This window comes from Stenella coeruleoalba (assembly GCF_951394435.1).
Source record: "Stenella coeruleoalba genome assembly, chromosome: 12".
In the NCBI taxonomy this organism is placed as follows: domain Eukaryota; kingdom Metazoa; phylum Chordata; class Mammalia; order Artiodactyla; family Delphinidae; genus Stenella; species Stenella coeruleoalba.
Window position 1 is genome coordinate 30645989 of NC_137158.1, and position 16118 is coordinate 30662106.

The following is a 16118-nucleotide window of genomic DNA, read 5'->3' on the forward strand; positions in this document are numbered from 1 at the left end:
TATAAAAGTAAATTTGGAGCATGTTTTCAGTCCAGCCTTTGTGGGATTTATGAATGGCCATAAACAATAGGTTTAGGATAAGGCACGCCCTACAGACAATCAGAACTGTTTGGGATATTAAAAACAAAAAAATTACAAGGAAATGGGATGAAATTATTCATAATTGGATATTTTTCTTTATAGGGTGTTAACAGTGTGATATCTGGTTATTTACTTCATATTTCCACTTTTTTTTGTGATCAGTTTCTTGAAGGTAAAAAAATAGCTCGTCATTTGAGAGCAAATTTTTGTTCCTAGCTTCCAAGGAAACAAGTTCTTTTATCTTTATAGGAGAGAAATTTGTCCTATACAGTTACAGGAAAATATCAAGAAAAAGAAATAGGCTGCAAAAGGAAGTAAATTTCTGTTCATATTAATACCTATTTACAAATACATTTTTTATCTTCCCTATTAATTTACATAATGAAACAGGAAATTTTAAACATACTTAGCTATCTAGAAAGCAAAACACCTGCAATACTTACCAACTGCCTGTTCAGTATTTAAATCAATGAACGAGTCATCTGGCACATAAAGGTTTTTTATATACATTTGCAAAATGCAACGGATCCATGATCTTATAGTTAGGGCTTGAAAAGATACACAGCCTGAATGAGAAAGCGCTTCACATAACATGCTGTAAAAATAAGTTGATGGATATTAAAAAGAGAAACCAAAACAAAACCCTGACAATGTATTCCCTGAGTACAGAGATTCAGAAATAAAGGAAAACATTCTAATATCCCCCAGTTCTTGGCCTCACTTATTTTACAGACAAACACACTAATGCAGACATGCATTGCTGAAAATAAACTCTACAGATACACACAAAATGATATTTTAGACAAATATTCTTGCTTTCATTTGTAATGCCCTAGTTTTTAATTTTCCTTTTCCCACTGATGGCATACATATAGGATAATGCCAAAGGAGAAAGGGAAAGAAGAACATGGTTAAAATTAGAAAAACAAGGAAGGGGATTAACTAGCTAGGTGAGATAATACTAAAGGAAGTGGCAAGTACAATAAAAACCAGTGGCCCTTAGAGTAAACAGAGAAGGGGTCATGACCAAGAAAAAAGGTAAAAAGACAAAATACATTTCTATGTGGCTCTCCTGACCAATCCTGTTCCCATCCCTTCCTTTCCTGCTCCCCCACCTTAATAATGACAGGAGTCATTATTAAGGAATTCCAAAATAACATCTGAATGAGATTAAAAAAAAAATTATCTTACAAAGTCAAAGCCCTAGTTAAATCTGATTTCTAATCATTTTATAAGTGAGGATAGAGAGAATGAAGATGGTCTTCACCTAATTATAAATGTTATGTAAAGTTAAGACGCTTGAAAAATACATATAAATTCGTAACTCTAAAAATACTGTTTTGAAATACTTTGAATATAAGTTATCATAAAAAAAGAGAACACAAAACAGAAGAACTCAGATGGGTCATTTATTACTTATACAACCTTCCCAACGTTACTTACCAACTTTGCATTTCAGTTCCTTCAACTGTGACTAACACACAATATTATTTTAAAAACTGAAATCCTTTCAGATAATTTCAGCAAAAGTATTTAATAAATAATATAAATAAATGTTTGTTGTTATTAAAGAATTCTTAAGCTGGAAGGGATCCTGAAAGTAATCCAATTGAAGGTGAACTCCCTTACTTTACAACTGAAAGCCAGTGAGAAAATGATTAATGACTCTGCTTAATGAATTCCTTTCGAGAAGAATACCTCTCTTCATTTTCACTGACTGGCAGGCAGCTGGGATCAGACCTACACTGGTCTCTTAGGTTTGTGTATTTATTTTATTTTCCCTCATCTTGATATTCTTATTTGAATTGTCCTGATTATTCTATACTATTTCTATTATCTATTGCATATTTTTTCTGTTGGGGTTCCTCAGATCTCTTATGTAATATGGCAGGAGACACTTAAAGATATGGAAACCAAAGTTCAGGGTGGGGATGTCTCTTGTTCATGACTACACAAAACTCAAAGCTTTAAACATCTAGCTGTGAAGAGGAAAGCTATCATTAAATCTAAAACTACAGTAATATAAGTGTCTTACATATTCAGCAATATTAATTGTATAATTTCTTTCACAATGGTGAGTGAAGAAAGGTCTTTTCAGGATGAGGATGAGGCAGTCCTACAAAAACCGTTTTGACAAAACAGCAACAACACTGTTTTAAGAAAGCTTTCCTACTATTAATACTGTCAAAATGCTGATACACAGAAAAGCAACAAACTGCCCAAGTGAGAGTATATATAGTAAAGATCAGTTTTTATTGTGAAAATTCTTACCTTCCTAGTGAACTCATCTATCGTGGGCTTACATTAATGTGCATACCTGAAATAAAAACACTTACCTATTTTGTAGGAAATGACTTAAATATCTGGCTACAACTTGGGGCCAGACGATATCATCCCAACCAAAAAGTTGTATCATTGATGTAACTGGCTGAGGCTGAAGATCTGATGGAGCTGTGCTGGGCAAGTCCATTGCCAGCAAAGTAAAATCTGGATTTAAAATGAGAAAAACTCAGTGAGAATTTTTTAACCCCCCCCAATTATATCAATAGTGATTTTTAAAAAATTAGCACTAAATAGTAAAATGTCACATTTTAGAAACGTACAACAGAAAGCTAAAACTGAACTAAATTCATGTTGTCGAAGAAATTTCTGTGGCGATCATCTGGATCTCCAAGAAAGGGTCTAGAATAATCTATCTCAGCATCATCATGATGAATCTATAATGGCCCTCTCAAATGGCAAATTCTACACCTGATGTCTCTGCTTATGTGACTCTCCCATTCAAAAGACCCATTACAAAAATTATTTCTAGCATCCACTCTTCTCCAATTGAGTTAATTTACTCATCACCTGCCACAGACAGAGTTCTTCCTCACCTTGGACACTGGACATTCTCTTCTAGTAAAAAGTGATCTTCTACAATCAATCAATGATACTCCACTTCCCTCAGAGCTCACAAAGCCTAGGAGCTAGAATTCCTTAGGTCACCATAGTAAACAAATGTACTTTATTTTGTGATTTCCTGGGATTCCCCAACTTAATCTGCACTATATCACTATATGTTTATCAATAAATTGCTTCTTAAGTACTGCTCCTATGCAGCTCTCTCAAATGGTGGCTATTTATTCTCCCACACTCTCGTACACAGGACCCACATAAGGTGAGCTTACTTCTTGGTCCACATGGCTGCTTCTATACCATTCTCCCTTCCCCCTCCCTTTGGCTTTGAGTCTTAGGTCATCAGATTAAGTCACCAGCACTAACTCTCCTTGTTGCATTTGTCTACCGTTTCCTCCTTCACCTCCTCTCATCCCTTGAAGATTTTAGCTCACTATCATCCTTTCTAACTGCACTCCTGTCATAGTCCTTGATGATTTTTCTTCCAATCTCCTGGCACTGAACTCCTCTCCTACAGTGAGTCTATCTTCCATTCTACTTTAGCCATTCACTCCCATGGTGATACAGAGACCTTGGCACTACCCATAAGTACAATCTCACCATAATTTCCACTTTGAAGACCCCTCTTTCTGGCATCGAACTACCTTTCCAACTCTCCTCCTGTAGGTTCCCAAATCCAGCAATCCTTTGATTCCACCAGGACCTACAATTCATTGATCCTACAAGTTTTCCCCTTCCTTCCCCTTTTTAGGCAGCTTGATTACATGGTCCATTATTATACTGATTTTCATATACCATCAACTCCCTTGCTTCTTACTTGATTTTTTGTACTTTCCTGGAAAAAACACCATCTGTTTAATTACATCCTTGGTCTTCTCCCCACATGCACCTACACCTACACAGTATAAATGGCTGGTGAACAACCATGCTGACTGATCTCATTTCAAGTTTATGACTACAAACTTTAAGTGGACTCTTAGAGTTGGCCATCATTTCTACCACATTTCTCTAGTCCATTCAGTCTTTTACTCTCCTAGAGGATTACTGCATACCTTCTTTCCTTGCTCCATCATAAGCCAGCATCTCCTCCCCATCTTCACTTTCAGCTAATGACCTTACTACGTCACAGAGAAATGAGAAACGTCAGAAGAGAACCACCACATCTACCCAGCAACCTCCACCTGGGCCCATTTACTCTGCCTTCTCTTCTGCTACTACAGGATATCTGAGGCCAAGTCCTCTATGGGATCCCATTTCTCTTGGGCATCAAAACACAAGTGAGTCTCTTGCCACATCAAGTTTTCCCTCACTCCTAAACATTCCTGTCAGCGTTATAAATATGCTGAAATTTCTCCCATGTTGTTAGAAAAAATTCTCTGACCCCATTTCCCTCTCCAGCTAACATCCCCATTTTTCTACTTCTCTTAGACAGTGATACTCAAAAAGATTTACTACATTTGCAGTCAGCGATTCCTCTTCTCACATCTTCTCTTGGATATCTTCAATCAGGCCTTTGTCTCTACCCACTACAGCAAAACTGCTCTTGAAGGTCATCAGTGACCTCCATCCTACTAAATCCAAGGACCGATTCTCAGGCCTCATCCTACTGGACCCATTAACTGCATTTGAAGTGTTGATAACTGCTCCTTCCTTGAAAAGCTCTGTCATTTGGTTTCCAGGGCACTATACTTTCTTGGTTTTCCTCTCACCTCACTGGTATTCCTTTGCAGTCTCCTTTCTTGGTTCTTCTTTATCCTACAAATCTGAACATGGGAATATCCTAGGGCCCTATCCTCAAACTTCTCTTTTTACTGGTACTTACTCTACTAGTAGTCTCATCCAGTTCATAGCTTTAAAGACTATTTATATATACATAGTTTCCAAATTTAAATCTCCAGCTTAGACCTCTTCCCTGAACCCTAGATTCATTATCCAGGGGTCTAACTCAACATCCCTACTTGAACTTTAATGGACATATTAAAAAAAAATGTCCAAAATGAAAATCCTAGTCTTCACTCACAAAATCTGCTCCTGCCACAATCTTCCTCATCTCAAACAAGGGGTTCTCCCTTTATCTGTTTTGCTTACCATAGCATACCCACTTAGAAAATTCTGTCAGCTCTACCTTCATATTGGAAATCTGACCACTTCTCACCACTTCTACTGCTACCACTGTAGCCCAAGGTGCCCAGCTCTGAGCTGTTACAATAGTTCCCTACGTGGCCTCCCCATCTCCCGATAGTCTTTTCTCCAGCCAGTAGCCAGAGGGATCCTATCACTCCTCTGCTCAAGACCCCAACAGCTTCTAATATCAGGGTAAAAGCAAAAGTCTTCACAGCTACGTACAGGGCAGAACACAAAGTAGTTCTCCATAACTGCTTGACCCCATCTCTGACTACTCTTACTCCTTTTCTTATTCCACGAGAGCTTTGACGGCTTCCTGTAGTTCCTCAAACACACCAGACACACTCTTGCCTCTGGACTTCTGCATAGCTCATAGCTGCATAGCTGCATATTTCACCTCCTTCATGTCTTTGCTCAAATGGTACTTACACAGGTTTTCCTGACAATTCTGTTTAAAATTATAACTTGCCTCTGGCTTTCCCTATCCCTATATTTTTCTATATTTTTATTTTTCTCCATAGCATCTCACCATCTGACATATTACACATTTTACCTACTGATTTATTTATGTTCTCTCCCCGCCACTAGACTATAAGCTCCATGAAAACATGGAGCTTATACATGAAAAAAAGAATTGCAGTCCTTTTTTTTTCCCATTGGTATATCCCCAATGGCAATAAAAGTGGGTATTCAATAACCTTTTTTTAATGCAGGAAATTTCTCTCTCCTATGAAGTCTTTATTTCAAAACGAACCCAAAACCCACACATATTTTGCTTTATATCTATATACTGTTTATTTTCAGTGCCTAGGACAGCACTGACTCAACTTGTATAATATAATTTTTGGTAACTAACTGGAAGTTGGGATGATGAATGGAAGAAAGATAAGTCATATCGGCTAGTAATGACTGCTTTGGTTAAACTGAATATCAATATTTATTTTCACAGACATTACACTGGTTGGAAAACCGTTGCCCTGTCACAATTCTTCAATCTATGTATCACTGTAAAGTCTTAATTATGCAAGTGTTACCAGAATTCAAGGTCTTTTAAAATTTATATCATGCAGTCTTTCTGTTGTGCTTTTAGCTCAGCTTTCCTCATTCACACCAGGGTAAAATAAACCTTGGTTTAGATCTTAGGTTTTCAAAAGTGTTAATATTTAAATACATTAAATACCTTCATATAAATTGCACTTAAATACATGCAGTCACCATATTGATCTCTCTCTATTCCAGTATTTCTTAACATACATTGGGTAAAATATCCCTTTGTGAAAGATAATGACTTCTTTTTGGGAAAGTGCATATATGCACATATATGCAAATTCTTGCCTATAATTTCATCTGATTCAGAGTCCCTTAAAGCCTAAGGACATGTCCATAGGCTAATAATCAAATTAAGTAAAAATTACAACCTAAAATAGAATCTAATGAAGTCAGAACAATAACATTCTCTATACTCCATGTCATTCTGGGCTCATCTGCTTGATGTTGAAGTGGAATTCATGCTACATCCTTTATTGCTCTTTATTCAACTTCATCTTATACTAGATATCTGAACATACAATTTGAAAATAAACTACTCGAACTAGAAGAAATCAAATGTTGCCTTACTTTCCGAATAATGCATGCATAAGAAAAGTTCACGTACATTCAATATTTTTAAGGTTAAAAGTGATCTTTTGTTTTTAGAAAATGATCACTTAATTTTTACCTTTACTAAGAGGAAAATAATAAACAAGCCAAAGGTTCCTAATTTTAAAATATGTACCTCTTTTCATCTTTCTGGTTGACAAAATATTTATTGCACCATAATAAAATAAGGGTTTGTTACCAAGCAGACAGAAGAAAAAACTGACAGTCTGCAAAATGAGAAACTAATTAGCAAATTAACAACGCTGACCTGCAGCTGCATCCGCGAGTTGTGAGGGAGGAACTATCTGTGACATTCTCTGACTCTTCAAAAATGAAAAGAAATGCCTCCATAGTGCACTGGCAACTGCAGCAAGGTGGCGCTCTTTAGCCGATAATGAAGACTGCACAATAAGGTCCACATTCTCCCTCTGAAGTTCCTGACACAATTGTTGATGCATACTCCTAAAAAGAAATAAAAATACAGTTAACACCCGACAAATACTCACAAAAATTTTTCTTTAAATACATTATTGGCTTTTAACATTTACACCATATGAAAACTGAAGAACTGTTTTATATAATTAAAACCTTTATGCCAAGACATTATGCATTTCTGGTTATTTGATGGATGAATGATGGCATATTAAGCACCATAAAGTTAATGTTAATTACTAATGTCAACCATTAATTATATGCTTTTTAATATGGCATATCCAAATAAGAAACAGGCAGCTTCAGAATGAAGGTTTGCATTTTGCAACTATGCAACTATGACAAGTGATTTTACTTACAATCTAGACATAAAAACAAAATTTAAAACCATTTCTCCTGTGAGCTTTAGGGCATGATGTACCAAGAGGACAGTGAGTATTTATGGCTTATGCGTGATATTTTAAACTAAAATACTTTCCTTGTTTAGAGCAGACACAGGTGTTGAGCTAGTATATAAAACTGTGCTAGATACAACCTTATTATCAGTACATTGGTCCAAAAAGATCTATAATCATTTTCACATAGTAGAAAAAAATAAAAAGTTATTCTCCATAAATCCATAAAACATGAATTCAATACTGTCTCAAGTTTCAATTCATCACTTACTCACCTTTTTTTCCTATTGAAAATTTAGATATCTCTAGACCTTAAAAGAAACATAAGAGGGGTATATACTAAAAGATTTTTCTAGTGATCTGGAATAGAAGGCATTTATGCAATATGCCCAGCAGTTAATAATATTATTTAAAATTAAATGTGCAACCGTGATATTATTCCTGTTTCTGTTTATATTACTGCCATCTCAATTGAGGGTAGACACAAATGCATGAATACCATCCTTAGATTTGCTTTCTTCAATTAAAGAGGAAGCAGAGAAAACCAACCAGTGGAGCTAAGGCAGAAGGCTTCCTTCAATAATGGTAGTATTCCATTAAGAAAAACGACTAGTACTTTAAAAAAGAAGGAAATATTACATTAATTCCAACACTCCTGATGTTTTAAATCAGTTCATCTAAGGGAAGTGGACACTCAAAATAACTATATAAAATACAGAACTAGTGCATGTAACTAAAGCAATTCCACAAAAAGATCAAACTGGTTGCAAGACCACATCTTTGTACTTTTCCCATAACTACACAAAAGTAAAAATTTTAAGTATAAATTATGTAACACTAGGACTCTGTGCCTCTCTACATTGGAATTCTTAGATGATCATGAGATACTACTTAATGCTACTTGAAGTACTGAAAAATAAAACAAGTGTACAAATGCCTGGGGAAAGAATATCATAGTAAGCAAGTCTCATAAAAACTAACCAAATATCTGCTATGTTCTCTTTGTGTAAAAACCTGCCTGAGATGCTTTCAACTTGAACTAGTGACTAAAGAACCATTTCAGGTCCTTTAGCTTTGAGTAAGATGAATATCAAATCACTAAAATCCATTAGCCAACTAATTCATCTGCCTACATCCACAAAGCAAAGTTCATGGGTACATTTCAAGACACCGGAGTCCAAGTAAAATAATACCACCATTTGTAAAACCCACCTATAGCTTTTTCAAAGTACATTGGTCTCAAAGGATAATAAATAACTTACTGTATTTGGGTAGGATGGATTTTACTCACTATTTCTAAATAAACTAAGCCATTTCTTCACTCACTAAAATCTATTCCCCAGGAAAGGGTATTATTTCTGATCATCCTTTATTTTTATTTTTTTAATTTTAATTTAATTTTATTTTTTTGCGGTACGCGGGCCTCTCACTGTTGTGGCCTCTCCCGTTGCGGAGCACAGGCTCAGGATGTGCAGGCTCAGCGGCCATGGCTCACAGGCCCAGCCGCTCTGTGGCATGTGGGATCTTCCCGGACCGGGGCACGAACCTGCGTCCCCTGCATCGGCAGGTGAACTCTCAACCACTGTGCTACCAGGGAAGCCCTGATCATCCTTTATGATGCCAGAAATTCTTTAAGTAAAGATCAGAACAATTCTGTAAGATGGGTATCATTTAATCCTCTTTATAGATGATGAAGATGATAATAACATGCCCAAAGGTCACATGGCTAAGAAGAGTTGGCCCCATAATCTGAATCAAAATCTGACTCTGAAGCCCCTACTTTTCCCTTACACACTAAGACACACACCCTTATATGCTAAGATGCACGCACATGCGCGCACACACACACGGTTTAAATATTGATCAATTTTCTTCTCTCCCTACTTGGGTTAAGAAATTTTAGTAAGCCTAAGAAAAGAAGCTAGACAAGCCGCATGTAGCTCTTTGCCTCGTGAAGAGGCAGGGGCAAATGTTTTGAGTAAAAGACTAACTTAACATGGGTTAAAATCATTTTGGAAATACACAGATAACCAGCCCACTTATGTTCTAAAAGATGCAATACATTATAGCAGAAAATAAAATCTGCTGAACATCAAGTTATTCAAATTGCAGCTCTTATAGTAGAAACAATAGCAACATCTAGCATTTATTGGTATTTACCATGTGCCAAGCACCATGCTAGTTATTTTGTAAGCATTGTTTCTCACCCCATGTGGTAGGTACAATTATTATTCAAATCTTATAAATGAGGAAACTGAGGCAATAGAAGTAACACTTGTGTTGGGTAAAGCTGCTGGTTATTAGCAAAGCTACTGTGAGCTGTGTGACCTTGAAAAAAAAATGAGTAACCTCCCCAATTCTTGCTTTCTAAAGAGTTAAGATTAGGAACAATCATTTATCATCCACCCAACAGGGTTATTGTGAAGATCACATGAAATAATGTCCTCAAAAGTGTTTAGGGGGGGACTTCCCTGGTGGTCCAGTGGTTAAGAATTCGCTTTCCAATGTCAGGGATGCAGATTCGATCTCTGGTCGGGGAACTAAGATCCCACATACGGTGAGGCAACTAAGCCCACGCGCCACAACTAGAGAGCCCACATGCCGCAACTACTGAGCCCGTGCGCTCTGGAGCCTGCACATCACAACTAGAGAGCCCATGTGCCGCAACTACTGAGTCCGCGTGCCACAATGGAAGATTCAGCAGGCCACAACGAAGATCCCGTGTGCTGCAAGTAAGACATAATGAAGCCAAATTAAAAAAAAATAATAAAAGTGTTTAGGAACCTATTGCTACACTATGAAAACACCCAAACTTTTACATACCTAGTTATCCAGGTTTTCATATGCTTCTATTTTAGCTCTGATATCCTGCCTCTTTTGGCTTACCTCATTAAGTTCAAGCACTTTCCTGTTTCCTGTATCCAATTGCTCTTGTGCCCCACTTTCCAGGATTTGTTTTCCTGTTTTTATCTTCATGTTACTTCCTGTTGTGATTTCACATATTCACTCATCCATCTTGCCCCCAACCTTCCCACCCTCACACAGACACACAAATGTACTGAGGCATCTATCACATAAGACGCACTGAAACCTGCAGCATCTGACTGCTGCTATCTGCCAGCCTGGTCTCTGAGGCATTGTTCCTCCCTAATAACCTGGACAGGGTTCTGGGAACACTTATTAGACTACTACATCTAGGTTTTACTTCTCACCTTTGTATGCTCTTGCTTCTCCTATAACTGGTAACTATGGAACAAGGTATGACATACTGTACATCATTTTCCTGGTAGTCATAGTTGCATATGTAATACTTCTAACATATTATGCCTCAAAATGTAAAGAAAAGTCATCTATTGATGGACCTTGCACCACATAGAAAAAGCATAATATAATAAATGTGAGTGATAAGAGCTAACAGAAAGCAAGGGATTAACAACAATTAACAACTGAATTCCTTTTTTAGTTCTACTGCAAAACCTGCCAACTTTCTTCAATCTATATTAGTAAAAAATATAATGGGAAGTTCGAAGTTAAAAAAAGTTGTTCTAAACCACTATGAGTAATTACTCCAAGTGCCTGATTGATCTAACTAATGGAAAACTGGATGGGAATCAGGATACTCTACAATTTTTAGTTTCAGCTAAATTCACTAAAAAAAAACCTTAGGTACTCTGGATCTTCTTGTCATTCTTATTCACATCTATAAAATAGGGCTATAATCTGCTCTACTACCCAGAAAGATATAACATAACCAAAGTAATGACATTACCAGAAAACAAAACAAACAAAAAAACCCCAAAGTTTTAAAGCTAGAAAGTATCTTAAAAATCATCCAACCCAATCCTGTCTTCAAAAAATAAAAACAAAACAAAACAAAAACAGACTCCAGGCATACAGAGAATAGTGCAAAGCCTCACTAGGAAATGATAGTAGCTTAAGTTCTGACCCCCAATTCTGTGCACGCCCAGTGTTCAGGGAGAGGCAATAAGTCAGAAACCAAGCTGGCAAGCAGCCGCTCAGGCACACCCAGCAGTGTCTCCCTGTAATGGCACCTCAGTGCATTTGTGTGTATGTGGACGAGGAGGTGAGTGGGTGGTAACAACTGAGTGAATAGGTGAGATCCAGGCAAGGAGTTTGCTGGCTGTTTTGACTATTGAGGGATTATAACAAATAAAAAGCCCAGTACTGGCAATGATGCTTCTGGTCACATATAATGCACCATTAAGGCATTAAAAAGGCTCCTCAAGAGGTACAGAAAATTATCCAAATGAACGTGTCTAGGAGAGAGCCAGCTTGTGACCCTGGAAAACAGACTTAGTTTTTTCATCTGTTAAATGGGAATAATACCCTACTATCCTCCACAGAGCTGCTCAAGTTTCAAATCACACCACTTAGGTAAAAACAATTTGTAGACTATAAGGCAAGATAATATTTACTTCAGTCTCATTGCTACTGATTCTAATTCCTAATAACCACGTTCATAGATGCAGTAGAGCATTATCTAGAAACACATGGGCTTTAGAGACAGACACACCAGAGTATAAATCCTACTCTCTCAACTACTAGTTGCATGGCCATTTCCTCAACTGCTGTAAGAATCCTTAATAAGAGATATTCAATAAATGGAATAATTATTATTATGGCCAGAGAATCAAAGACTGTTTATTGAGAATATATGCGCCTGCCCAATTCTAAGTTTTTGACCTTTATTAACTAATTTAATCCTGTACATACTATTATTTCCCCCATTTTGTAGACAAGAAACCTAAATACAGAAAGGATAAATCATTTGATTGGGTCATACTGTTAGTAAGCAGCAGAGCCAAACTTTGAAGCCAGGCAGTCAGGCTACCATGCCAACTCTGCTACAGCTACTACCTCAAATACCATTTTACTACCCAAATAAGTAATACATGTCTTAAATGTCATACTGCTATATGCATTCATTCATTCATATGCTAAGCTCCTAAAAGAGGCAGTTACAAAGCAGTATAACATCCAATCCTGGTGGCACACCAGATGCACACACATTCAAAGTTTAACACTTCTGGGGAATGTAGACTATTCTACAGGGATTCTAAAGGTCAAGGACATATGATCATTTAAAATTTTCCTGTGGTCCACAATTGAGTTAATTTTTAAGACTGAGGAAAGAGAATAAATCAGGAATCCAGTGTTGAACCTAGCAAACCAAGCATGCTTATACCAATACCGCCTTATGGTTTTATAGAATAACACGGATGAAGTACTTAAGGTAAGGTAGTTTGCCCCATCCCAAAAATAGGGTATAGCAAGAAAATATATCAATAAAAAGTGATTGTTTTTAGGAATTACCCTTATAATTGTATTAGTCTTATATTTGTAGATGATTATGGGTCTCAAATGACTTAAGTGTTTCAGTGATATTTCACTGCATTTTATGGTACACTAATAATAACAAGGATCTACTTCAGTAGTTATCAATCTTGACTATCATCAAAATCATCTGTAGAGCTTTCTAGAAATCCTAAAGTTCTAGCCTCACTGAAGATCCTACTGCATCTTCAAGTTTGGCCCTAAGTATATTACTTAAAAAAAAAAATTCTCACTCAGTGAGTCTGGGAAGGGGCCTGAGAATCTACATTTCAAGTAGGCCGATTTTGCAAGCCCATGGACCGCACTTCAAGCAGTTACCTTCCTGGCTTTTCTTGCCTACAAAGTGGGAATAATAATAATACCTATAGGATTAAATTAGTTAGTTAAAGTCAAACACATAGAATAGGGCTGACACACTATTCTCAATGAACAGTCTTTGATTTTCTGGTTAACAGTAATAGATACTCCATTTATTGAATATGTCCTATCTGATTCTTGCAACAGATGAGGAAATGGTCATGCAACAAGTAGTCCATGAACCACACTGAGTAGCAAGACTATTTGTAATTCTGTACTAGAGGAGGCTGATAATCATTCCTCTACTCTGTAGGCTTAAGTATAAAACAAAGTACAGGTTTATACTAATTTAGAAAATAAAGATCATTGAGTGCAGCAGAATCAAATGGGCATGGAAATGATTCTCAGAGGACAGGTTAAGGACAAAAAAGGTGAAAAAGAGGAAATTAAAAGCACAAAGGCATACAAATTCCATACATTTACTCTCTAATTCAACACATATTAGACATGGTCTAAGCAGTAGGGATACAAAGTTAACACAACAAAGCCTCTGCCCTTCTGGAGCTTACATTTTAAAAAGAGACAGATAATTAAACAAACACAGATGTGGAACATCTCAGGTTGTAGTGAACTTTATGGATAAAAAGAAATCAAGGTATAGGGATAATGAGTAATGAGGGCTAATATTTCAACTAGGATGATCAGGAAACACCTTCTCATAAGGTGACATCTGAGCAAAGACTTAAATGAGTAAGGGGGAGAACCACATGGATATAGGCGAGGAGAGAATTCCAAGGAGAAGAAACAGCAGTGCATAGGTGCCTAGGCTGATGGTACAGAAATAATTAAGGTACAGCCTGCTATTAAAAAAAATAAAATCTAGACCTCATTCTGAAGGTAGTAAGGAACCACTGAAGGATTTTGAACTGAGGAGTGATATAATGAAAACAGTGCTTTGGGAAAGATTAATCTAGTAATGGCAAACACAGTGGGTTAGAATAAAAACTGACTAGAGACAGGAGAGACTGATTATGAAGCTTCTATAAATATCTAGGTATGAGTTAATGTGCAATTTGATCTACTTTACGAAGAAAAAAGAAAGCTAACGGTAATTATTTGGCATTTTGTGAAGGAGAAGAAGGAGCAATCTATGTTATTGCCAAGTTTTGGGAGAGGGAAGCAAAGTTAGGAGGGACAGTTAACGACTACACAAGGAGAGTATATTTTGATTTGAAAACAGAAAATTTAAGTAACAAAATCCCAAAAATTTTTGGAAATCTAGACCTAGAGTCCAAGAGTACATTCAGACTAAGGAATCACTGTGCCCAGTAGCTCAGCTCATTTTAATGTCTATTAATTACATGAGGTACTGTATTAGATGCTATCAAATATGGTCCTTGCTCTCAAAGAATGTACAATAAAGTGAGGAGACAGAGGTATCTACAGAGTATTATAATGTAAACAAAGGGAACATTTGGTCCAACTAGGGGTTTGATGAGGGCTTCATAGAGTAAACACACCATTATCAGATTATGAAAGTTAGTTAACTGAAGTTTTAGTTAACTGAAATATAATACAAAAAGTTTCAGAAAGTTGTAGTAACATAAGTAAAGCATAGTGACATGAAATTGCATGGTATATGAGGGGACTCACAAACAATTTACAACATTCATAAACAATTTAGTATTACCAGAAGATGAAAGGTCAAGGGGCAGAATGATGGAAACTGAAACTAGAGTACTGATGGAGACCAAGCCATGGAGGGCCATGATATCTAAAAAGTTAGAGCTACAAGTAAACAATTCTTTAAGGCAGAGAGAATTAACAGAGACAAAACCAACCTACATACCCAACGTATATCTTCCCATAAATGTTCCCAATATAACCTGGAGCTTATAAGCACTACCTTAGACATACATGCATTTAAACACCCTGTGTAACTGCACAGGGCAATGTTACAATATTATTTGTCTTTGAAATATTTTCATTAAAAAGCCCAACCTCTTAAATATGTGTATGTATGACTTGGTACATATACAGTTAATCGTTGAAAAATACTGGGGTTTATCTGCGTATAATTTATAGTTGGTCCTCCAAATCTGCAGTTTCTCCACACCCAAGGATTCGACCAACCATGGACTGTAGTACTGTAGTATTTATTACTGAAAAATATCCACGTGTAAGTGGACCTGGACAGTTCAAACCCACATGGTTCACTGGTTAACTGTACAAATAGCCATTCATCACAACAACCTTTTTAGATTTTCTGCCGACGTTTGAATGCTATCTTATGCTCTAATTTAATAAAACTGAACCTGACCTATAACCATTCACATTATTAGCACAATGTAGTGCAAATGCTCTTAGCAAATGCGTGCACTACTTACTGCACTATCTTAAGTTGAATTTTTTTTTTTAATGGTCTGTTTCTGCCATTTATTCTGTGTTTGGGGGAACAGTTTAGCCAATGATCAACAAGTAATAGTCCTAAACTTACCAAAAAGACTCAAAGAAACAGTATCATGCTGGATATTAAGACTGAAGTTTTACAGCACCTCAAGATGCCTTCAAGGAAATGGTTGAGGGTAAAGACCACATTAAGGCTTGGTTGAAGTCCTTTGACATTAAAACTGCGAGAAACTATACACAGATGGATGTCATGTCTTAGGGACGAGAGCAATCATCACCTGACCATGACAACTCATTTCCAGAGGGCTAATGCTAGAATAACCCTGGACTGCTTATATTCAGTTAGGGCCTTTATTTCCAGGAACTCATCCTCCAAATTTAATAGCAAGTATGTGGGTACAAGGTGATAGATGAAAGTAAGACAGGGAGAGAATATGGGCTCAATATAAAGTAAGGCAGTTTCCAAGTTAGACGGCTACCAGAATACCG

General features: G+C 36.7%; 1 protein-coding gene across 4 annotated transcripts in view; it reads right to left on the reverse strand.

Annotated features, from left to right (window-relative positions):
- MMS22L (MMS22 like, DNA repair protein) overlaps window positions 1-16118 on the reverse strand; it is a 142539-nt gene that overhangs the window by 38095 nt on the left and 88326 nt on the right. For all 4 annotated transcript variants that reach the window (XM_079939782.1, XM_079939781.1, XM_079939780.1 and 1 more), the window contains 3 exons: window positions 7010-7203; window positions 2418-2568; window positions 525-676 (listed from right to left, as the gene is read on the reverse strand). In XM_079939782.1, coding sequence (XP_079795908.1) covers window positions 525-676; window positions 2418-2568; window positions 7010-7203 — 497 coding nt within the window. The remainder of the gene's footprint in view (window positions 1-524; window positions 677-2417; window positions 2569-7009; window positions 7204-16118) is intronic.